The 25707-nt window shown below is 37.2% G+C and overlaps 1 protein-coding gene across 2 annotated transcripts in view; it reads right to left on the bottom strand.

The window, feature by feature from the left end:
- Positions 1-3068: 3068 nt before the first annotated feature.
- The window catches only part of ppp1r9alb (protein phosphatase 1 regulatory subunit 9A-like B), a 37002-nt gene continuing 14363 nt past the window's right edge, over positions 3069-25707 (bottom strand). The window contains exons 3-19 of one of the 2 annotated variants that reach the window (XM_063009808.1): positions 24852-24984; positions 23162-23282; positions 22607-22711; positions 21430-21685; positions 21105-21257; positions 20961-21014; positions 20646-20875; positions 18299-18395; positions 18047-18176; positions 17338-17495; positions 15422-15743; positions 12968-13025; positions 12022-12093; positions 10429-10624; positions 10062-10178; positions 6979-7167; positions 3069-5234 (exon numbers count right to left, since the gene is read on the bottom strand). In XM_063009808.1, coding sequence (XP_062865878.1) covers positions 5076-5234; positions 6979-7167; positions 10062-10178; positions 10429-10624; positions 12022-12093; positions 12968-13025; positions 15422-15743; positions 17338-17495; positions 18047-18176; positions 18299-18395; positions 20646-20875; positions 20961-21014; positions 21105-21257; positions 21430-21685; positions 22607-22711; positions 23162-23282; positions 24852-24984 — 2550 coding nt within the window. In that variant the 3' untranslated portion in view covers positions 3069-5075. The remainder of the gene's footprint in view (positions 5235-6978; positions 7168-10061; positions 10179-10428; positions 10625-12021; positions 12094-12967; positions 13026-15421; positions 15744-17337; positions 17496-18046; positions 18177-18298; positions 18396-20645; positions 20876-20960; positions 21015-21104; positions 21258-21429; positions 21686-22606; positions 22712-23161; positions 23283-24851; positions 24985-25707) is intronic. The other variant, XM_063009810.1, reaches the window with a different exon arrangement.

Genomic DNA, 25707 nt, shown 5'->3' with positions numbered 1-25707 from the left:
AGATCTCAACTCATGGGGTAAGGATGATCCTGAGAAAGGTCAGGAATCAGCCCAGAACCACACGGGAGGACCTGGTCAATGACCTGAAGAGAGCTGGGACCACAGTCTCAAAGATTACCATTAGTAACACACTATGCCGCCATGGATTAAAATCCTGCAGGACATGCAAGGTCCCCCTGCTCACGCCAGCACATGTCCAGGCCCGTTTAAAGTTCGCCAATGACCATCTGGATGATCCAGAGAAGGCATGGGAGAAGGTCATGTGGTCAGATGAGACCAAAATAGAGCTTTTTGGTATCAACTCCACTCGCCGTGTTTGGAGTAAGAAGAAGGATGAGTACAACCAGTCCCAACCTTGAAGCATGGGGGTGGAAACATCATACTTTGGGGGTGCTTTTCTGCAAAGGGGACAGGACGACTGCACCGTATTGAAGGGAGGATGGATGGGGTCATGTATCCACGATTTTCCTGAACTTTGACCTTTCCCGTGATTCGTAGCTGAAGCCGGTTTTTGACTTCCGGTTACAGTGTTTACGTTCTGAACGACAGTAGTAGTGGTCATTCGTAACTGTTTTTTTTTTAACAAACATGGCCAAAAACGCTATGTGGTTGCATAGTAAGTGTAGAGCGACTGTCTATTTATGCATTTTGTTAGACGAGTGCACTTTTGAAGTGTGTACCCCTATTCCCTCCTCTCGGTGTGTTGTTGGAACGCACCCTGCACACTCGCATGTTCTGCGTCTCTGTATGCTGATGCTCTGAACAATAAAGCAGTTTTGTTTTAGTTAAAACTGAGTGCTTTATTAATTCCTAGCACTTGACAGTAAGGATATTTTAAGAAGCTGTGGTGACCGTGTTCTGACATTGTCCCACCCTTCCACGCTTACAGAGTGGGTAAATGACATGAGGTTAGCTATGTTGATAATAGTGAACCATTTCGTCTTTTCCAAAGCTGTATACGGTGAGGATCTATGGAACTATAAAAGCACAGAGGCATACATGCGTGGGAATTGAAGGTAAACATCAGGCGTGGGTAATGCTGAGGGAAAGTGGAGTAGTCGAGATGGTGGGTTGCTCATGCATTGCAGGGTTAGGGTTAAGTTGTGGAAGGCAGGGATGAGCCGAGGAACATTATAACTGCTGTGAAACACTGGAAATAATAAACGATGTATAGAATGACCAATTTGTTGATTTTTTACTTCTACAACAGTGTATACTGTACTTGGTTCATGAGTGGATGTAAAGCAGGAAAGGGGAGCTAAAGCGACAGAATAAAACGCGTTTCGTTGTTTAATTTACTAAAACAATAAACTGGGAACAACAAACAGGGTATTTACACCCGTTCAGTATTCACTTGGACTGTCTGGGTGTCCGGATTTGATTGTTATTTGTCCAATTTCTGCAACGCTCTCTAAAATGTTGGACTATACAAAGTGAAACTGCATTATACGATATTATAATTTTTTTATTATTATTTAATTAATAAATATTATTATATTATTAACATAATTAATATGATTATTATTATATTATTATGGACTGTAACGCATAATGCGCAGGGCACAGACAGTGTTTACGAATCCGCTGGTGTTTAAAGCATGAACTTTCCAATAACAGCTTCAATTTCTTTCAGTTGTTGTGGCACTCGAGAGCGGCACACGTCGAGCCCGAGCGCATATTTGAACCATGCAGTCCTCACCAAAAGTAGTTTAGTAATGTTGTAGTTAGTACTACAGCAAATCTAATGCGCCCGGAAACGAAAAACCGGCAAACGGAAATAAGGAGGTGTCATGGCAGCCCCTATAGTGTTGCCAGGAAAATCGTGGATAGCGAGATTTTGGCCAACAACCTCCTTCTCTCAGTAAGAGCATTGAAGATGGGTCATGGCTGGGTCTTCCAGCATGACAATGACCTGAAACACACAGCCAGGGCAACTAAGGAGTGGCTCCATAAGAAGCATTTCAAGGTCCTGGAGTGGCCTAGCCAGTCTCCAGACCTGAACCCAATAGAAAATCTTTGGAGGAAGCTGAAACTCAATGTTGCCCAGCGACAGCCCCAAAACCTGAAGGATCGCCTCCTCCGATACGTGCACAGCCAATCGACAGTCTTATCACCCACACTTGACGAGTGGAGCGCGTCAGAGTACTGTGCGCGGAGGATCACACACTCCGCCGCACCCCCTCCCGTCTCCATGCAGGCGCCCCCAACCAGCCAGCAGAGGGCGCCACCGCCCCATTCCTGAGAGAGTATCCCCTCCGGTCTGAAGTCCCGCCCCCCCACCTGAACAACAGGCCAATTTGTTGTTCATATAGCCGCCCAGCCTTTCGACCGGTGAAGGCAGAGCTGGATTCGAAACGACGCTCTTTCGACATCCAGCTCTGGTTGCAGCACGTGTTTCTACCGCTGCGCCACCTGAGCGGCGATACAATGTGATTTTATGGATTTTTTTTAGATTCAGTCTCTCACAGTTGAAGTGTACCCTACGATAAAAATTACAGGCCTCTCCATTCTTTCTAGGTGGGAAAACTTGCTGTATTTATGTGTCACAAACAGCCCAATAAAAATAGTTAAAATTTGATTTCAAATTTTTAATCTCGATTAATTTTTTTATCGCGATTAAAATGTTAACAAGTTAATCGCATTAATTACGCAATTAACTACAGCCCTATTTTAAATTCATGATCACATGTATTACACTCAGGTATAAATCTAGCCATTGGGAGATCTTACTTTAGACTTTGAAGACAATAAGGATGTAACACGCTTTAAGGACCGTTGCAGTTAATTTTTTAAAAACTTAAACAAAAGCAATCATTTAAGAAAAACTAATCTTAAATGTAATCTAACACCTTTCATATTCTTCAATGTATTATGCAAGTATGTAGTAAGTAAGAGATGTGGTTGTATACAACAAACGCCCCCAAAAAATGCACAAATCTTTATACAACGGCTTTAAACATTAGGCCAGGTGTAAAATAAAATAACTTCTTGTTAAACCATTGCTGCAGCACTAGAAAAACACAGATGAAAAATGTTAATGCAAAGCAGTTTATGTAAAATACCTTTATTATTAGACATGTAAAACCATTTGCAACAAAAATGACATCACAATTCCATTTACAGCAGTGCTTTGTGGAAATATTATGTACAAATATATATTTTTAAAATGTTAATAAAAAAAATCCATATACAGTAGTGAAACTGAGATGCACACTTAAAAGTGCACACTTAAGAGAAACTCAGTGTACGTATTAAAATACTTAGATAACATGTGTGCTTCACACAGACATTAACTGCTACAGATATGTTTAAAAGAACAACTGGGAAACAGAACCCCAGAAAAATAAATGCATATAATTTTCTCACAGCAAATGTAGTTAAGGAGGCAGAACATGTTTGGTGGTAGCATTTTTTCAGTTCTGCACTAAATCTATAAGGCAAACAATGCTAACAATTTTGTTACAAAAAACATTCTATTATTTGTTATAAAACATCCAGTGCTTTCAATTAAGTGGCATAGACTAAAGAGAGAAAAATACTTAACACATCTCTACTACATTTGCAATGGAAATAAATTATGCCCCCCTCAACTGTTCCTTTAAAGTAAAAAATAAACAGGCATGTGATTTGCTATGCTAAAGTGCACAGTGCACTAGGATTGACAAAGCATCTGAAAATATTAAATCTAATTTCTGATCTGATTACATTCCTCTTAATGGTTATAAGCGCCACATATAAGATCTTAGATTCAAAGATGAACCAAAAAATACTGTGCATTCCAGCTCAGAAATGGTTGTAAAGAAGTGCTTGAAAGACTTATTCAACTATTTTGAAACAAGTATTCAACAATTAAATACTGGCTTTGGATTGAGGCAGTTCAAACATTTTGTTCAGCACTAAAAAAAGTTACACAATAAAGATGTTCACATGTACCACAGTCTAATAATTGAACAATTCTGAGCCAGTGTGTCAGTCAATTATCAGATTTCTTTCAGTAGTGTCTTTAGAAGAAGTGATGCTACTATTATCTGATAGTAATTTGCTGGTTTTAAGATTGGCTAGCTTGAACAGAGTGCATAGTGTTTTACTAAGTATTAAAGTCACTTTCGATCTGTTTCATTTTGTTAAATGTGCACTGTATAGAATCTGAAACAATCATGTCTGGTGGAAGCACAGTTTACTAAATTAAAATCTGGTCTTGCAGCCTGCAGAAATGCATAGTAACAAGAGGAAAAAAATACAGTGGAAGTGTGGTCCATAAGCCTGCTTCTCCAGTTGTCTTAAAACCTGAGGCTATAAATTAAACCCTATTCTATATATAATACCTTGTCAACATAGGAACAAGATCATTGTTGACATACTTATTTTTTTTATCTAAGGCAGTAGTGTGTTTCTTTTGTGTGTTTCTGCACTTGCACAGGTGAATATCCAAACTATTTGGTCCAATAAGAGCTTTACTTTTATTTAATGGTGTTTGAGTGTGCTAGTTATTTGGCCAACTGAATATTGAAACAACTGCGGTGTGACTAAGTTAGAATCTCTGTCTGTGTTGAAGCATGTTTCCGTTTTGCTTGAAAAGACAATGCGTGTAACATCACTAGCTGCACTCCTGTTAAATAAACAGCTCAAAGCCTCTTAAGAACAGTCCAGGCTTTCAGAAGATCAGTTTAATAAGCTCTCTAAAGCACCTTTGCCTAGCGAAGCATAAATCATTACAGTTCATTTTATTTGCAATGCTGCCCTCTGTTGTAGCTCCAACGTAAATGCTAGTGTTAGTTTGATTACAAAATGTAAACCTTGTATTGACAGTGTGAACTAAAACCTTTTATTTACACCATTAATGATTCTAAACAGCAGCAGAATAGATTGGGGTCCTAATGTCCAAATGTATAAAACTATAAAAGAGCATATTAAAAACAATCTCTACTATTCGACACTTGGTCAGTATTTCATGAAGTCTGACTTAAGCATTTTATCCTCCTATCACGTCCATTTCGTGCAGACACACTGGAGTCCTGATGGAGTCGTCCGTGTTGTTTCCCAGACCAATATGTGTCTTTAGACTGGTACCTGATTTAGCAAGCAGATTCCAGTTTACTGGGCTTCCCACCACTCTGTCCAAGCTCCTTCTCCTTCTTCACTTGCTGTTTTTCCAGCTTTTCTTGGGTCTTCTTCATATCTTTTAGCTTTCTCTTAATGGTGGAACGATCTCGGTGGCTCGACACGCCCAGCTCCTAAACAAAAATAAACATTTTTGCGTCCTGCATTTTAAGAAACAGTTCAATGTATCAAATACTAAAACATAAAAGATTTTATAACACTAAAGTAACCCAAAGGTGTCTAGTAAGACACTATTACCATAATCAGGTTAATATTGTGTAAACTACATAAAGGATTATTCACATTGACAAAGATTCATTTTAAAGTTTCTAATATCAAGTTCCTTAATTGCATTTTCTTAAAAATAGGTTTCACCCATAACAAGCAAAGATTAACCTGTAGGAGTGAGGTCTACACTAGAGAAAAGCCTTCAGCTGGTCAAACATGGACAGATATCTATGTAAAACTCGGTGGTACCAGAAGTTTTCCCCTATAAATTTGTACTGAAGATCAACAGCATTTTTGATAGGACAGATTTTGTGAGAATTAATTAAAGTAATATCTGAGTGTTTTGTGTTTTATTACAGTTATATTGTTAGTAATTAATTAGTGATTCCTCTTTCACTTTTTTTTATTCAAAGCCTGTTGGTGCCTTTACTGAATAATAATTTCTAAAATAGTGGCATAACCCTATAGAGTAAGTCACTGGCTCTTACAAAACAACAAAAGAAATGTGTCTATTAAACAAAGCTGCCAACACTCTTGGACCATACAGAATATAATGTACCACTAAACAAAAAACATATGAAATGAATAGGGTCACTCTTTCCAATTTTTATCATAACAAAAAAAGGACCAATATGTGCTTTACCTATTTTTCAACCTCTAGCTCATGCAACATTACTGAAAGGATCCACCTGCTTTAGTTATGGGTGTTATATTGCCCTTTCTATACACAAACTGGAAGCCAAAGTTACAGTGCTGCTCCAATAATAATTTCTTCCACCCAGCAAGCAGCACCAAATATGCCATATTACAGTGAAAATCCAAACCAGACCCAGGTAAATTTGATGTGGTCACTTGCATCCTGTTTGCTTTAATTATTCATGCAATGTGTATTCAAGTCCACTTGTTGCAAACTGAATTGACTGGAAGAGTTTGGAAAACCACACAACCAGTTATATAAGGGCTCACAATTCACCATAAAGCCATGAAAATTACCCATTACTGAATTAAATAAAAAGTTAAATACCTTTAAAAAAATAAGTATGTGCTAAATATATAACTGCAATATACTAGGATGAGATAAGGTCACTCACTCATTCACTTTCCTTTCTTAACGGCTTATTCAATTAGGGGGGGTCCCAGCTTTTCAATGGGACGGGGTTGCCAGTCCATCACACGGCACACACGCGCACACACACACACACACACACACACCTATAGGGCAATTCAGTGCTGACTGCATGTTTTTGGACTGTTGGAGGAAACTGTAACTCCCGGAGGAAACCCATGCAGACATGGGGAGAACATGCAAATAGATAATTTCAACAATCTTAAATGTACAATTTTGTCTTGTTTCCCCAAAACAACTACTTGTGTCTATCTGAATATGATGTGATTCCAAAACCTTTATAGATGACATTGATTTAAGCTTTAAGATGTTGATTCTTCTTTTACCTCAATTACATACTTTGTTATTCTATTCTATTATGCACAGTGTGTTATTTAGTGTCAGCATAAGCATGAATATGTTCACACCTTGGCAATTGTTGACTTCATATATCTTTAAGCTACATGAGTTGCAGAGCAAAACTAATCATAACCATCATAACCATCACCTACATTAAGGGAAAATAAGTAAAGTAGAAGCCTTACCTTAAGTTTACTGCTGTCCAAATCTATTAGCCTTTTGCCATCAATGCCTTTTGCTGTAAACTCCACTATGTACTGTTCCATGTTCATGCCCATTAACCAGTGACACACCTGTTGATTGGTCCACTCTGAAAGTGGACGATTCTGCCACAAGTGCTGCTTTGGGACAGGAGAAGACTCGTTGTTGAGGGTCTAAAAAATAATAAAGTACTTGAAGCACAAGCACACAAACATATAACAAACTATCATGCATTTATTTGTTAGAAGGCAAACATGAACATGAGGAACACATGCAAAATTTCTCACAGTAATAGAAAGCAAGGTTTAAACCTTGGCCCCGAGGACCCATCCTGTAGTGCAACACCCACATGAGCTGCTGCACCGATGCACTATTTAAAAAGAATGTCAGCATTTATGTCTTTAATTAAGATATTATAACCCACTCTTAAAATAATAAAAGACTGCAGTATTATGTTTCATCTAATTAAATTTTGCTCAAATGTGTTGAAGCTGATCTTTTATTTGGAAATCTCTTTGGACTTTGATTTCAATCCACGCAATCACCGGCACTTTTATTAGGTCAACCTAACCTGACGGTACATTCATTAGCCATTTTCAAGCTACACCTACCATTTAGATGCACTCTCAAAATTTCTGACCTTTGACACATCTGATGCTCATGTCACTTCCCTCCATAAAACCACCATAGTGCCCCAATTAACCAGATACAGTGGTGCTTGAAAGTTTGTGAACCCTTTAGAATTTTCTATATTTCTGCATAAAAATGACCTAAAACATCATCAGATTTTCACAGTCCTAAAAGTAGATAAAGAGAACCCAGTTAAACAAATGAGACAAACATATTGTACTTGGTCATTTATTTATTGAGGAAAATGATCCAATATTACATATTTGTGAGTGGCAAAAGTATGTGACCCCCCCCCCTTTGCAGCAATAACTGCAACTAAACGTTTCCAGTAACTGTTGATCAGTCCTGCACACCGGCTTGGAGGAATTTTAGCCCATTCCTCCGTACAGAACAGCTTCAACTCTGGGATGCTGGTGGGTTTTCCAAGTATAATATTTTTGTCTCATTTGTTTAACTGGGTTCTCTTTATCTACTTTTAGGACTTGTGTGAATATCTGATGATGTTTTAGGTCATATTTATGCAGAAATATAGAAAATTCTAAAGGGTTCACAAACTTTCAAGCACCACTGTATGGTTTAGATGGTGAATTATTCTTGGTACTGCAGTAACACTTATATAATAATAATATGGCATTGTGTGCAGGGCTTGTGTAAATGTATCAGGGGCAGCAGTATTGTTGTGGCTTTCAAACACATTAATAGTAATGTTGAAAGGAGAATTTTACTCCAGTCAAAAATATTAAGCCAACAGTAGTGCACTGATCAACTATTTGTGCTTTATAAACCCCAGATGTCAGAGCATGTGATACCAACTAATTTCACTACCTATGCCAATACTAACATTTTAAATATTTCTAAAATGACAATAAAAATTAACTCTGTTTCAGTAAAAAACATTTATTTAGTACATAAAATGAAAACAGTTATATACAATTTCTCTTTACCACATTCTTTACAGGAGAGTTTTATAACTGTCCCAGTATGTTTGAGTTAAGTAAATACAGCAGTCATGTTACTGCAAGTTTTGAGGACAAGCTAAATCTAGAGCATGTTTAAAAATGAGGCCAGAGCACAAGCTTGAAAGTGAGAAAGATCAAGGTGTAATATTATAGATTATAGAACAACTCAAACATTTTTTGTGTGTCTTACACTTTCACTTTTTTACGCTACCCAAGGCAGGATCTTTCTACTGGGTAAAAGGTGCAATCATGGTTATAATTTCTTAAATGTCAAGTGTTGAGTAGTTGTGTGTCTTACACCCATCTCACAAAACAAATAAATGCACCTTTTTAAGTTTAAATACAATTCTAATACACAGCAAGTATCTATATATAAATATAAAGATTAATTATTTATTTATAATTATATAAATATAGAGGATTCAGACATTAATCATACCCCTTTTTGTGCACTTTGTAGATTTGTTGTAAATTTGGTTTTACCCATAATTCTACACATAATCACCCATCATGATGAAGTGAATACATTTTTGAGGCAAAACCTAAAATCACTTAATGACAAAAATTTAAACACTTTGCTTTGGCACTTTATATTGTGGTCACTTGCATCCTGTTTGCTTGAATTATTCATGCAATGTGTATTCAAGTCCACTTGTTGCAAACTGAATTGACTGGAAGAGTTTGGAAGAGTTTGGAAGAGTTTAGAAAACCACACAACCAGTTATATAAGGGCTCACAATTCACCATAAAGCCATGAAGTGAATGAAACTGTCTGTGACTCTCAGACCACTGTTGATTAAAAAGTATACAACTTTTCTGGTCTGATTAAATAAAAGTTGAACTTTTTGGGTGGAACAGCAGACACTATGACGAAAAAAAGGTAAAGCACATCATCTGGTTAATACCATGTCTACAGTGAAACATGGCAGTGGCAGGAACATACTATGGGGGTGCTTCTCAGTGGCAGGGACAGGGATACTGGTAAGAATTTTGGGATATATGAATGCAGCCAAATACTGGAAGTTTCTTAAAGAAGGCCTCCTTCAATAACCAAAAGCACACTGGAGTGGGTTTAGTGCACATTTCTAAACATCGTTGAATGACCCAGCCAAAGCACAGACTTAAACTTGATCTGCCATAAGGAGGAGACTGAATCAAAGATTTGGGTCTAGTGTCCAAATCTAGATGTACAAAGCTTGTAGAGACGTCCTTGATGACGTAAAGCTGTCAAACAGGGCTTTAGTGAATGAACTTTCAGTTTTAAGTCTTAATAAAAAAACAAACCTCTAACTACATGTTATTACTTTGTCATTAAATGCTTAAATGTAGATGATGGATGAAAATGGCGACCACATCAATTTAAAATCAAATCCATATCACAAAGTGTGCAAAAAAAGTCTAGTGGTCTAAAAACTGTCTGAATCCACTGTTTATCTTAGGTCATGCTACAACACTATGTGACCATAGTGGTCACTCACCTCATGGGAGGAGAAAATGGTCTTGTGGGAGCATCCTCGAGCATGAGGTTCCCTCAATAAAGATGCCAGGGCGGAACGAGGGCTGCTGGCATTAAACTCATCTGACATAGATAAGAACTGCAGTAGCCCAGACACACAAACACACACCTGATACACAGTCTTATAGTATAACTAAAGTCAGAATGAACAACAGCTGGATTTGAATTCAACAATTAAGGAAGGAATTACGAGCTTTTATTCTAGTCGCTCCAAAATAGTGACCAAGGGGATATTAGGAATGCAAATGCAATGTTTTATATTATAACCTGGCCTAAACTTGACATTAAAACCATGTGTATAGTAATTTGCACTTTTTCCTCTCTCTCACCTTATTTCTTCTATCCTGGGAGTCCCCCTCTGTTGGACTGTGTGGAAGGCTGTAGCTAGATAATGACTGCCCCCTCTCTCGCTCTCTTTCTCTGGATCTCTCTCTGTCTCCAAACCAGGAGAAAGGCATGCAGGATGGGATAGAGGAGACTGAATCAGCAGGAGAGACGTTTCCACTAGACTCATCCAGCAGGTCTCTGGAAAATAAAATAATTGCTAATTCATCTTCTAACCTTCTAATTCTGAGCAAAGCCTGGCCAAATTCCATGTTTTATTCACATATTTATTTGTTTATCAGGATTTTAACATCATGTTTTACACACTTTGGTTACATTCATGACAGAAACGGTAGTTATTCATTACACAAGATTCGTCAGTTCACAAGTTTAATGTCAAGCACAATCATGAACAATTTTGTATCTCCAATTCACCGCAGTTGCATGTCTTTGGACTGTGGGGTGGAAACTTGAGCACCCCAAGGAAATCCACACAGACACTGTGAGAACATGCAAACTCCAAACAGAAAGGACCCAGACCGCCCCCACCTGGGGATCAAATCCAGGAGCTTCTTGCTGTGAGGCGACAGTGCTACCCACTGAGCCACCGATATTCAAATATTCTTATTATTGTGCTGCATTAGCACATTGTGTGTTAGGTAGATGCATAAATAATATGCAATCAAAATACCTAACACAAAATGTGCTAATGCAGCACAATAATTCCAGCCGTATGCACTTTTGTTTGAATTCCATATTTTGATGCTTTTCTGGGTAAAAATGTCAACACAACCTCTACAGCAAACAAACAATTTATTGCACAAATACACTGTATTAATGCAGCAAATAAATAACAATTTTACAATTATGTATTTGCAGCGAAAGGCCAAATATACAATGTGTTCATGTAAAGGACTTTATTAAGTGGTGCAACAGTGGTGCAACTGTTGTGGTGTTGGAGTGGTGCAACAGTAAAATACGCTTGCCCATGAACACGGATCTCAGCAGTGCTATTGGTCAGTCGGGTGCCTACGCAGACATGATTGTCTGAAATGTATGTTGCATTTACAGAATACACTTTTCAAACACTACATATCAAAATTATGTTTAGTTGTAAATCATGACACAGCCCAAAGGTTTATTCATAGGAATTTCTAAATGTGTGTGGTTGGGGTTAGAGTTAAGGTTATGGTTGTTCAAAAATAGTTTTAGGTAACCTTAATTTTAAACTTTAATGTTTAATTTACTTTAATTTAAGTAATAATTTTAGGGTAAAATGAAGCTGTTATCTACAAAATCTTATTTAACTTATTATTTACAAGTGTTAATAATTTTCGGGGCGTTACTCTCCGTGCGCTATATGGAACCCCATATAAAAAATGAAGCGGTCAGCTGCAGCATGAGTCAGAGGGGGCCTAAGTTAGTTATGGCCCTCCTTGGTCAGAATTTGATGAAGTTTCCAGTAGTAGAGATAGTGATTGGATATGACTATATCGAGTGGAAAAAATAAATGTATACAGTGGATTGTCATTTTTGAGATTATACATATTATTCAAATACATGTATAATAATATATAATATACATAATGTTTTAGTACCTGCTCCCTACAGAGCCTCGCTGTGTTTCCTTCTCTTGCTGTCGGCACTTTCGACCGGACTTACGAAGCCCCCTGCACAATACGGATAGAAAACCAATAAATATAATTTCTCATTGAAAAAGGTCTGTATGTATGTATCAGAAACAATGGTTCTTAAACATTTCACATCAAAGACTTCCATCAGCATTAAAAATAATATAACTACATAAAACCACTAACGATCAAACAAATTATTATGCAAAGTTATGCAAATATTGAGCCCCGTAGGCAAAGTTTTATTTACTTTTGAAGCCGTAAGCTTTTTATTTCTAAATTCTAAATTTATTTCTAAAAGGCAAGCACCATGGACATAGAGTCAAAACGTCATTTAATTTTGTGAGGTTTTGGGCTGTTTCTGTCTCTCATGCAAACACTTTGTTTTCCTCAAAGTAAAGTAGGTGGGCACTGATGTCCTAAGAATCCCATAATGTCTGTGATATTTTCTGTTTTCCCTCGCTACTGTGGACAATTTTACCTAATTAGGGCTGGGTTTGGTGGGCTTGATGATGCTACACCATATTCTGGCAATCATTAGAGACTAAACTGCAATATTATGGCTAATATTGGGCTGTTTCTGTACTCACATGCAAACCCTTTGCTTTCCTAAAAGTGAAAGTAGGTGGGCACTGAAGTACTAAGACACCACTAATGTCTGTGATACTTTCTGGTTTTCCCCTGCTACTATGGACCATTTGACCTATTTAGGGCTGGATCTTGTAAGCTTGATGATGCTACACCATATTCTGGCAATCATTAGACACAGAACTCCAATATTATGATTAATATTAAGGCTCTTGGGTCTCCAGGGAATCCCTTATGCCTAGTTTTCTCTATTTAATTACTATCTATATGTCTATATTCATCCAAAGTGATTATTGTGTAAAAATTAAATTATATCAGGCATTACCCAAAATCTGGAAATCTTCTTTTAGATGTTCTTGTTGCTGAACTGTCACTTTCCTCATCTGTAATAAGAACAGTTACAGTTAAATATACTTCATTATTTTAGTTCTGTGCAGTGGGCGGCACGGTGGCTTAGTGGGTAGCACTGTCGCCTCACAACAAGAAGGTCCTGGGTTCGATCCCCAGGTGGGGCGGTCCGGGTCCTTTCTGTGCGGAGTTTGCATGTTCTCCCCCCGAGGGTTTCTTCCGGGTACTCCGGTTTCCTCCCACAGTCCAAAAACATGCCACCAGGCTAATTGGAAACACTCAATTGTCCTATAGATGCACAAACCAGTGCATTGTAGTGCCAGTCCCAAGCCCGGATAAAAAAAGAGAGGGTTGTGTCTGGAAGGGCATCCGGCGTAAAAATTGTGCCAAATCGATGCACGGATCATGATCCGCCGAAGAGCCGACCCCGCAACCAAACAGGATAAAGGCCAAAAAAAAGAAGAAGATTTTAGTTCTGTGCAGTCTGATGAAGTTACACTAAAATGTTTGCAATTAACATAGGGACACTTCGATACAAAAAAGAGGAAAGATTATTATTTGAGTTCTACTCAAAAGATTTATAAAACCACTATTCTAAAAATTGTCATTGTATGTTACATCAAAAACAGTTGCGGACCTTTAATCTTCCTACACCAATCAGCCTTAAGTAAAGCCCATTCTGCTGCCAACAAATTACAAGAAAGATTGGAATGGCTGTGAGCTTAACCCTGCTGTGTTACCATGGGGTCTATGTAACCCCACTCCTCTTTGACTCATGTTTTCTTTTAGCTATCACAATTAGGGACCTCACCTTTTCATGTATTTTTTCATAAGGCCTTTTTATTTGTTTATTTCCATTTAGGGTCAAATGGCCCCATAGTACCTTTTATGTAATATAGGTATTTTTCTGTTATTTTGAGGTTCTGTGACGTGCGCAGCGTAACACAATGGCGAAACGACAGGGATTGTGGCACAAAGACATTCTGCCGTATTTAGGTGACAGGAAAACTAAATTTACCAGTAATATGTGCAGTAAGTTTGTCGGCGAAAAACACAGCAAATGGTTGTGCAACCAATGCCAGCAGTAAAGGTTTAGCCAACAGTGATGTAAAATAACCAGAAACTCACACATGAAGTGTTGTGCAATACTATTTAAATGTTTTAATAAATTTTCTGTATTGCCTCTATATAGGCTATTTGAAAGTTCCTAAGACAAAAACGCCTCTGTATTTTTACAAACGTTTGTCGTATAATATTATTTGGAGAAATACAAAATATTGTAATAAACAGTGTTTTATTTGGTTATATAGTACGTCAGATTGACCCTGTGGTACTGTCAAAATAATTTTTTTTATGGTATCAGAGCAGGGTTAATTACACACCGATAAACCATAACATTAAAACCACCTCCTTGTTTCTACACTCACTGTCCATTTTATCAGCTCCACTTACCATATAGAAGCACTTTGTAGTTCTACAATTGCTGACTATAGTCCATCAGATTCTCTGCATGCTTTGTTAGCCCCCCTTCCATGCTGTTCTTCAATGTTCAGGACCCCCACAGGACCACTACAGAGTAGGTAGGTATTATTTGGGTGGTGGATCACTCTCATCACTGCAGTGACACTGACATGGTGGTGGTGTGTTAGTGTGTGTTGTGCTGGTATGAGTGAATCAGATACAGCAGCGCTTATGGAGTTTTTAAACACCTCACTGTCCCTGATGAACTGAGAATAGTCCGCCAACCAAAAACATCCAGCCAACAGCTCCCCGTGGGCGGCGTGCTGTGACCACTGAAGATGACCAACTCAAACAGCAGCAGTAGATAAGCGATCGGCTGTGACTTTACATCTATAAGGTGGACCAACTAGGTGTTGGTGTGTCTAATAGAGTGGACAGTGAGTGGACACAGTATTTACAAACTCCAGCAGCACTGCTGTGTCTGATCCACTAATACCAGCACAACACACACTAACACACCTCCACCATGTCACTGTCACTGCAGTGCTGAGAATGATATCTACTCTGTAGTGGTCCTGGGAGTCCTGACCATTGAAGAACAGCATGAAAGGGGGCTAACAAAGCATGCAGAGAAATAGATGGACTACAGTCAGTAATTGCAGAACTACAAAGTGGTTCTATATGGTAAGTGGAGCTGATAAAGTGGACAGTGAGTGTAGAAACAAGGAGGTGGTTTTAATGTTATGGCTGATCAGTGTATGCCTCTGTTAACTATGGGTGTAGCTTAAATAACTTAATGCATTATTAAGATGGAGTATCTACATATTATGCCCCCATAGTGTCCATAACCTTTGCTTGTCACCAGTATGACAATTAAAAACATTAAATAAACAAGGAAAGCAAAAATCACCTCATCCCGGTGTCTAACATTTCAGTATGTGTAATTACATAAATGAATGTAACACAACACCTTTCTTCTGCCTGCTCTGGCTGCCTTCTTTTTTCTTGTGCCTCCTGTTGCGCAGATTGTGCAGCAGGCCAGAGGAGGACTGGCTGGATGTGGGAGAGTGAGGAGTGGATGAATTTTTAGGAGGTGATAGGCTCGACCTGGTGCTGCCTTCATCGTGAGGTGCAAGACCCTGAAGAGAGGGAGAGCTGGACAGATCATCTGCTCCTCCAGGTCTTATGCGCTGCTCATAGCCAAAGTGTTGAGTGGGTACAGGTATGGAGAAACTCTCTAGGTAGGACTGTCTCTGGTTAGTGTCAGTTTCATTACTCTCACCATCTTCTCGCTAAGGAAAAAAATAAAAAGCTACATTTAATAATGGATAAATATTTCATATATCTTAAGTCAAGTTTACCCCCATATAACAGCATCCACTGTTGGGTCCTTGAGCAAGGCCCTTAACCCTCTCTGCTCCAGGGGTGCCGTACGATGGTTGACCCTGCGCTCTGACCCCAGCTTCCAAACAAGCTGGGATATGCGAAGAAAGAATTTCATTGTACTGTTGCATTGCATTGTACTGTACACTGTATACGTATATATGACAAATAAAGTATATCTTCTATCTTCTTTTTCTTTTTCATATGTCTTCATATTTCCAGAAATTGGGTTTGTAAAAGATTTTAAACTAAAATACTGATGCTTCACAATGCTGACCATTGACTGCTAATTGTAGAACATATTTCCAAAATATTTGCTGGGAAACTGCTGTGCATTAAAAGTAAGATCTAAATATGAATACAAACTAATTAAGAAGAACTTTTTTATGATAGTATGTACACCGATCAGCCATAACATTAAAACCACCTCCTTGTTTCTACACTCGTTGTCCATTTTATCAGCTCCACTGACCATATAGAAGCACTTTGTAGCTCTACAATTACTGACTCTAGTCCATCTGTTTCTCTGCATGCTTTCATGCTGTTCTTCAATGGTCAGGACCCCCACAGGACCACTACACAGTAGGTATTATTTGGGTGGTGGATCATTCTCAGCACTGCAGTGACACTGACACGGTGGTGGTGTGTTAATGTGTGCTGTGCTGGTATGAATGGATAAGACAGCAATGCTGATGGAATTTTTAAACACCTCACTGTCACTGCTGGACTGAGAATAGTCCACCAAGCAAAAATATCCAGCCAACAGCGCCCCGTGGGCAGCGTCCTGTGAGCACTGATGAAGGTCAAGAAGATGACCAACTCAAACAGCAGCAATAGATGAGCGATCGTCTCTGACTTTACATCTACAAGGTGGACCAACTAGGTAGGAGTGTCTAATAGAGTGGACAGTGAGTGGACACAGTATTTAAAAAGCTGTGTCTGATCCACTCATACCAGCACAACACACACTAACACACCACCACCATGTAAGTGTCACTGCAGTGCTGAGAATGATCCACCACCAAAATAATACCTGCTCTATGGTGGTCCTGTGGGGGTTCTGACCATTGAAGAACAGGGTAAAAGCAGGTAAAAAAGTATGCAGAGAATGTGGTAATTGTAGAACTACAAAGTGCTTCTATATGGTAAGTGGAGCTGATAAAATGGACAGTGAGTGCAGAAACAAAGAGGTGGTTTTAATGTTATGGTTGATCGGTGTATATTTTGTATAGAAAAAGTATAAAACCCTTAACCCTGCTGTGGTACCATGGGGTCTCTGTAACCCCACTCCTCTTTGACTCATGTTTTTTTAACTACCACAATTAGGGACCTCACCACAGGTTACAACAGGTTATTGTTGGAAGCTTCCAAAAATAGCAATGGCAATATAACTTCAAGCAAAACGGGTTAAACTTGATAATGCACATGAATGAAGTGGAAAGTTATAAAGTGGTGTATAAGATATTCAAGAAGTATAAATTAATTCTCAGAGATATCATTAACCTGTTGTTGAACAGAAGAGTGTGAGCTTTTAGCAGACTCTCTCAGTTTGTTTCGGGAAGGTCTCTTGCGCTGAACTCCCTGGGTCAACCTAGCTTTGGCTCTGTAAGCACTGCAGTCTAGACGATCGGTCCGTGGTACTGCCTCACCCAGGTCTTCATCTGAGGAGTGGTACAGTAAATTATAATGGATTTATTTAAGAAGCACTGGTACCCTTGGCAAAGCAACTCATGGTTAAATGGCCTAATCACATGCCCTTTTCCCCATCTAACCACAACCACTAGCATCTAAGTTTGAAAAATGCTACTGGACCCAGGTAAATAAGTAAAACTTGTTCCCACTGGTATCATGGTTTCTATTAAGTACATGAATATTTCAAATGACAATTTGACTGCCTCTGCCAAGCAGCATGGACTTATAATTAGCTCACAATCACAATAATTGGTTTTATGATTATGAAATCAAGATCCCAGTATGGTCACCAATCATTCTTAAATGTCTTTTAAAATTTTATTTTTTTAAATTGTATTTCTTACATTAGTTGTACTTAATTTATATGCCAAATAAAATGGAATATTTTATACATATTAACCACACACAGACATTTTATGGTATTTTTCCCTTCCCTTTCCTGTATTTACCAAGGATGCCAAGTATTCTGGACTAGAAGGTTTAAAAACATGTTCTAAACTACTGTATGCTTTTGCAGTACCATGAAGATCATCTGAGGCTTCGTTCCTATCTGAGGATTCTGAAGCAGGGCTGCTTGGCTGGCTGTCTGCTGCAAGACTGCATGACTCCTCTAGCTGATCTGAATTCACACGGCTTTCCAAAAGTCTGATCTAAAAAGAAAAGATATAAAGTGAATATGTTTACAGTGGAAAGACATGGTGGTGCAGTGGTGTGAGTTGAAGTTAAAGCTGACAGAAACATTTTATAGCAGCATTATGTATACCACATTTACCTGTTCATAAAGCTTTTTCAGTTTCTTCTTATTATCCCTTTCTCTCTCGTTCAGACGTCTCTTTAAATCCTCCTCTCTCTTTAGAAACTCAGCCTCTCTGCAAATACAGCACGGTTAAACTCACACTTACATCCATTATTCATCCCAACACTTTATCCTCTTTTCCACAGTTTAAGTCACCCAGAGAATTCAAAAAGGCGTAATAGGTTAAACAAGAATAAAGTTTAATGTGACTGTTTAATGTGATTTTTGATGATGGAGACAAAGGCAAATCTTTAAATAATAGATAACACCTACCACATGAACACACTATTAAAGCTATTTATGGTGTTACCACATAAACACACAATTAAAGCTAATTATAGTGTTACCACATAAACACACTATTAAAGCTATTTATAGTGTTACACATATACAAACTTTAAGCTATTTATAGTGTTACCACAAACACACAATTAAAGCTAATTATAGTGTTACCACACAAACACACTATTAAAGTTATTTATGGTGTTATGACAAACACAATTAAAGCTATTAATAGTGTTACCACATAAACACACAATAAAATCTATGTATAATGTACACATTAAAGCTATTTAAGGTGCTACCACATGAACACATAATTAAAGGTATTTATGGTGCTACCACGTATAACACACATTAAAGCTATTTATGGTGTTACCACATAAACACACAATTAAAGCTATTCACGTGAACACATAATTAAAGGTATTAATGGTGCTACCATGTATAACACACATTAAAGCAATGTATGATGTTACCACGTAAACTTACATTAAAACTATTTATGGTGTTACCAGATAAACTCACAATTAAAGCTATTAATAGTGTTACCACAAACACACAATTAAGCTATTTATGGTGTTACCAGATAAACACACAATTAAAGCTATTAAGTGTTACCACATAAACACACAATTAAAGCTATTAATAGTGTTACCACATAAACACACAATTAAAGCTATTAATAGTGTTACCACATAAACACACAATTAAAGCTATTAATAGTGTTACCACAAACACACAATTAAATCTATGTATAATGTACACATTAAAGCTATTTAAGGTGCTACCACATGAACACATAATTACAGGTATTTATGGTGCTACCACGTATAACACACATTAAAGCTATTTATGGTGTTACCACATAAACACAATTAAAGCTATTTATGCGAACACATAATTAAAGGTATAAATGGTGCTACCACGTATAACACACATTAAAGCTATGTATGATGTTACCACGTAAACATACATACCAGATAAACACACATTAATGCTATTTAAGATGCTACCACATGAACACAATTAAAGCTATCTGTAGTGTTACCACATAAACAAACATTAAAGCTATTTAAGGTGTTATGACAAACTCTCTGTGGTGTAACCACATTAATACACATTAAAGCTATGTATGATGTTACCACGTAAACATACATTAAAGCTATTTAAGGTGTTATGACAAACTTGCTGTGGTGTAACCACATTAATACACATTAAAGCTATGTATGATGTTACCACATAAACATACATTAAAGCTATTTAAGGTGTTATGACAAACTCGCTGTGGTGTAACCACATTAATACACATTAAAGCTATGTATGATGTTACCACGTAAACATACATTAAAGCTATTTATAGTGTTACCACAAACACACAATAAAGTTATTTTTGGTGCTACCACATAAACAAACATTAAAGTTATTTATGGACTATGACATAAACTCGCTGTGGTGTTACCACATTAATACACATTAAAGCTATGTATGATGTTACCACATAAACATACATTAAAGCTATTTAAGGTGTTATGACAAACTCGCTGTGGTGTTACCACATTAACACACATTAAAGCTATGTATGATGTTACCACGTAAACACATCAGCTCCATGGTGTTACCACATTGTCATAAAGCTCACTTTAATGTTTTTACATTATTAGAGACTAAAGCTCTCTGTGGTGTTACTACATCTAAAAACTTAAAACTATTATTACACTGCACTAGCATGCAAAGTAACAAACCAAATTAACATCTGATGAAAAATTATACAGCTGTCAGAACTGATCCTTAAAGTAGGGTAACATCTTAACTATTTCTGTATTGTATTGTATTGTATTGTAAGATACAATTCATGAAGTTAAACAAAATTAAAATGTATTTAATTTTCTAATTTGTTTAAACATTTCTTGAAAAACAAAAACTAGTTGATCTACATTCACAAATGTGAAATAACCCAAATGCAATACTTTACCCACATTTACATAAAAGGGCATAGTTATGTGGAATGATTTTAATTATGTAAATGTATGTGGAAATTTACCGTTGCCTGTGTTCTTGCAGGAGCACATTAGCATTGTCATATTTAACCTGCAGGGACTCATGTTGACTCTGAGCTTCATTCAGTCTCTGGTTGATGATTTTACAAAGAGATTGAGCTTCAAGCCAGTTTTTTTCCAGCTTCTCTACTCGCTCTCTGCTCTCATTGACACTTTCCTCCAGAGCTGCACCTCGAGTCTCCCAGGCTGAACGATCTGCCTCGCAAACTCGCAGCTACACAAACACAAACATAGATGCACCGTCACAGTTACATATTGACACAATGGACAGGACAGTGAACGTAAAAAAAGTAATCTACCTTTTCTTTCATCAGTTGTAGCTCTGCTAGAGTTGCACTGTGCTTTATTTGGAGCTGTAAGAAAAACTTAACAGGGTTAGAGATAAAACAACATAAAAAAGAGGCTAGTCTCATGCTGCTGGAGAACCGATTTCTGGATAATACCTCTCTAAAACTTTGGTCCAGCATGCTGCGAGTCGTGTCTTGTGGAAGATCGAATCCTTGATTTTTCAACTGTGCAAACACTTCATGTGTTAAGTCGAAGCTTGTGTTCTCTTCGTTCTCTAGCACTCTCCCTTCCATTAGAGTTCCTCTATCCTGAATTACAGCATACAGAGAACAAAATGGTTAAGTAACGTACAGTTATGTACAGATCAATATTAATTATTTCATTTCCTGTAAGTTTTTTATATTAATAAATATTCTCCCCCCACATCATCTCTTTGTTGTTAAAACCATAATTTATTAGAGAACCATATTTGTTTCTCACCTTTTGCATAGTGCTTTTGCTGTTTGTTCCTCCTGACAGTAGCTCCTGATGGTGATTCTGGATTGGGGATATTTGTTTTTTAGGATGAGCTTCTTCAGTCTGAAGGATTTCCTCTCCCTCCTCTTGTTTTAGGTTTAGGGTTGTGTGACCATCTTGTTGGTTCTGTTTGAGAGAACCCTTCTCTTGCGCCAAAGTCTCACTGATTAGTCGAGCTACTTCACTATCCACCCCAGGCTTTTCCCGACCAATAAGGAACCTGCAGTTGGACACAGAAGGCAGGTTAATATTTCAGACCTGTATATAACATCAAACAATGGTATGTTAGGCATTTAATCATCTCATGTATACTTAAGATAAAAATATACTAAACAGAGTCAGTGAAGTACCACAATCAAAATATTTACATTACAGTTGACAGAGAGTTTGAAGCAAACAACTTTTTGGAAAGTGAATGTATGTGAAAGCATTAAGATTGCCGTTTACTAGAAGTTAAAAGTCATGCCAAAGAGATGCCAAACACCACGAGGGCCCATGCATTCCTTAAGGTCGTCTTCTGCTTGTATAGCTACTTGGACATGAAAAACCAATCAATAAAGCTTCATATAACCTGCTTTTGTCAGAAAGTTCCTTCCAAATAAAGTTTAAATCTGACCTATTATGATTGTTTCGCAGATGAGATGTTACTGTGATGTGAGAACATGGCATTGTGGGAACACAGTTACAGTTGAGTGGGGATTGTTAGTGGCATAAAGAAGTCATTGCCTTCTTTAGTGTGATCTATCATAACGGCAATGTTCTATAGTGACTTTGTTTTATTTGTATACACTTTTGGCCATGTAGTGCATATCTAGATGTTGTGCAGTAATACTTTCCTATACAGGTATATTACAATGAATCTTTTACCAGTCTAAAATATGTCATACTCTTCTGACTGCTCTGATAAATGAGTAACCGATCGTTCAGCGTACTGATAGTGAGTAAACATGAGCACACCCTGTGATCTATGACCACCAAACACTGCAGGCAAGAGGCTACACTGCACAGCCATTGTTTAATAATTTCCATTTACAGTACCCTTCAACTCATAACCAGCAATAAAATGGGCCTTGCCCAGAATTCCTTGCATGTAAATGTTTAACCTATTAGCCATGTTGATCGTGTTTATGAGTGTTCTTACTGGACGAGTCCTCTGGTGTTCTTCAGTACTGTAGCAGCAAACAGTTGGGTGACTCCGACCAAACTGATTCCGTCTACCTCCACTATCTGATCGTTTACTTGAATACTGAAGAATATACCACACACAATAATAAATGTACATGTTCAAATCGGCACATAAATAATTGTATTTTCTCTTCTCATTGTGTTCATGGGACAAAGTGATTAAAATGGGAAACTTTGTTTGCTAAATTTGTATTTCACTTTCATTAGTGTGTGAAAGAGTCAAACAGTAAATTTGTCATATTTTAAAACTTTCAGTTTAAGTTTTTCACTTTCACTTTAAGTTTTTTTAGATTGTTCAGTAGTGTTTTTAAGTTTTATTCACCTAAAGCATGGGGTTTAATAACCTACAATAGCCCAATGACAATTAATGACAACACCAATTATAATTTATTATTATTATTATTTTTAATATTACAACCTGTCTATACATTAAGCTAAACACATGGATTAGCAAAAATACTGTCAAATGGCCAAGACTTAATTTATTTTGCACTTATTTTAATGTTCTCACCGGTCATCACGTTGAGCTGCTCCATTGTCTGTGATGGTTTTGACAAAAATACCAAGTTTCTCCAGGCCTTGGTCGGCGCCAACGCCCATTCCTATAATACTAATTCCCAGAACATCATCTCCTGTACAAACACAGCAATATAGACAGGAAAAAATTAAGCACTTTATACATCTTACAAACAAATGCAAGAACATGTGAGTTAATTAATTTCATTCATAATGATTTGACCATTACATTAGACAGGACAGTTCAAACAAAAGTTCAGTTCATAAACAAAAAACTACACATGTACTTATTGAGGGATGCTAATTAATGACTTTGATTAGATGACAAACATTTCTGCCGTGTAATAATTAGAACATCAAAATTCAGAATGAACTGTAAATTCTGGCTAGCATGTCATGACTGAAACCTCATGCATTAGAAAACTCAACATAGTTAAAGTGTAGTTTTCATACACTTGTAAACAGCATGTCTTGACAACCTACATGTTTTGTTTTGTTTTTTTGAATACTTTCATAAAATGTGTGGTTTCTAAAATTCACTGGTTGAAATGTTACAGACAGCAAATTTAGGTGTAGATTTCTGTAAGACTGTATTTATAGCTAATGACTTCTGCACATAAATAAGGCTAAGCAACAAACTTCCTTGAAGATTTGGGATACAGGAGGAAATTCTTTATAACACAGTAGCCTCTATGCCTATGGTAATATAAAGCTAGTAGACTGTAGTCAGCATTATGTGTTCAGACTCTAATTCATGGCAAATCTACTTTTCAGTGGTGCTTGGATCACATCTTACCATTTGGGCAAATGTTCTTTCAGAAAGAACTTGGGTTGTCTTTTAAAACACACATTAAAACTGGTGCTGAAATGGGTGAATCAGACAACAATTGAGACTTGCTAAAGTCCTGATCTAAACTCTTATTGGGAATATGTACATGATAATAAAAATTAAACCTGTGCCAAAAACATATTATTAGTTTAAACTTCAAATCTGCTAAATACAATGAAGTAGTAGTCAATGATCCAACCAGAATTGTGCCAACAGTTTGTTGATGGATATAAAAATTCAGAATTATCAATGTAAAAAGAGCCAAGAAAGTCTGTCTGTATACTTTTGATCCATCAAATTCTGTCATACTTTAAGAAAACCCACAGTTAACCTGAAGAGTATTCTTGACAAAGAAGTGTCTATTTTAATCATTAGGTCATACTAAAAAGAAGATCCAAGACTATCAACAAAAATCCAAGATTTTTATGGCATTAATTCATCTTCTTACAAGTGTTTGTTACATTTTAACTTTAGCTGTAACTCCTACTTGGTAAATTTCTGATATATGCATGTGTGGTGACATTAAAAGTAGTTATTTTTGGTAAAATACAACTGTGTAGACACTCAAAGTCTTCAATAATGTATGTCACACATTATGCTACATACAGTCTTCCATTAGACCAGTTAAGTGGGCAGCTTTAAACACTGCACTGTTTGGATGACTGACCACTGTAATTCAACATTACATATTTAACATTTTAATTTGTCAAATTAGTGTCTAGTGTATAAACAGATTAAACAGAAACTGACAAATAAGTTTTCATGTCATCTGTTTTAGAACATACCTCAATGCCACCATTAACCTTTATGTTTAAGAAACAGAGCAATGCATTGTGGGTTATTATTTAGACCTTACCTTTCTGAATTTCCACAGGGAAAACATCCATCTTTTCCACCCTCTTCTCCAGTTCATATTCGGCTGAAGCCGAAACAGGGTCCACCTCATCGTTACTGCGATCGTACTCATCATTAGAGTATGTAGAGTACACCTGCAGTGAGAATACACACACAGATCTCAATCTTTCTGTGTATTAGACAGGCTACCAAAGCTTACAGTCACACAAATGAGTCCGTTAGAGAGTCATTTTAATGGATTATTGTAAAGTGTTCTAAGAGTAAGAAAAAATACAAACAATTTTCAAGAAAGCATTTTAATAGAGTATTATTATTATTATTATTATATAGTCTTAAGCAACACCCCAGTCAAATTATATTTTTAATTATGTTTTAGGTTTAATATGATACTTTCTACAGGAAGAAAAAAGGTCATTTGTTTCTGCTTGTGTGTGCACATTTTTTATTTATTGGCTGAATTTAACATACTATCAAAGTATCATTTTAATTAGTAATTTTTGTGCATATTTTATTAATTTATGTTTTTAATTTCCAAACATGCTAAATTTAGGAAATACACAGTAATAGGGCACTGAAATGTAAGTTTGCTTCTTGTAGGTATTGTTTTTACTTATTTTCACAAAAAAAAGATTTGACGCTGCTCAGGTGGCGCAGCGGTAAAACACGTTAGCATACCAGAGCTGACATTTCGAACTCGTTGGTTGAATTTTAGCCCTGCCAGCTGGGCTGGACGGCTACATGAACAACGATTGACATCATTGTTCATACAGGGTGGGAAGCCGGATAGGGACCTCATAACTGATTCAATTACAACCAGCTGCTGGCTGGTTGATGGCGCCTGCACAGAGTCGAGGAAT

This window comes from Trichomycterus rosablanca, chromosome 15 (genome assembly GCF_030014385.1).
Source record: "Trichomycterus rosablanca isolate fTriRos1 chromosome 15, fTriRos1.hap1, whole genome shotgun sequence".
Classification (NCBI taxonomy): Eukaryota; Metazoa; Chordata; class Actinopteri; order Siluriformes; family Trichomycteridae; genus Trichomycterus; species Trichomycterus rosablanca.
This window is presented reverse-complemented; position numbering and strand designations above follow the sequence as displayed.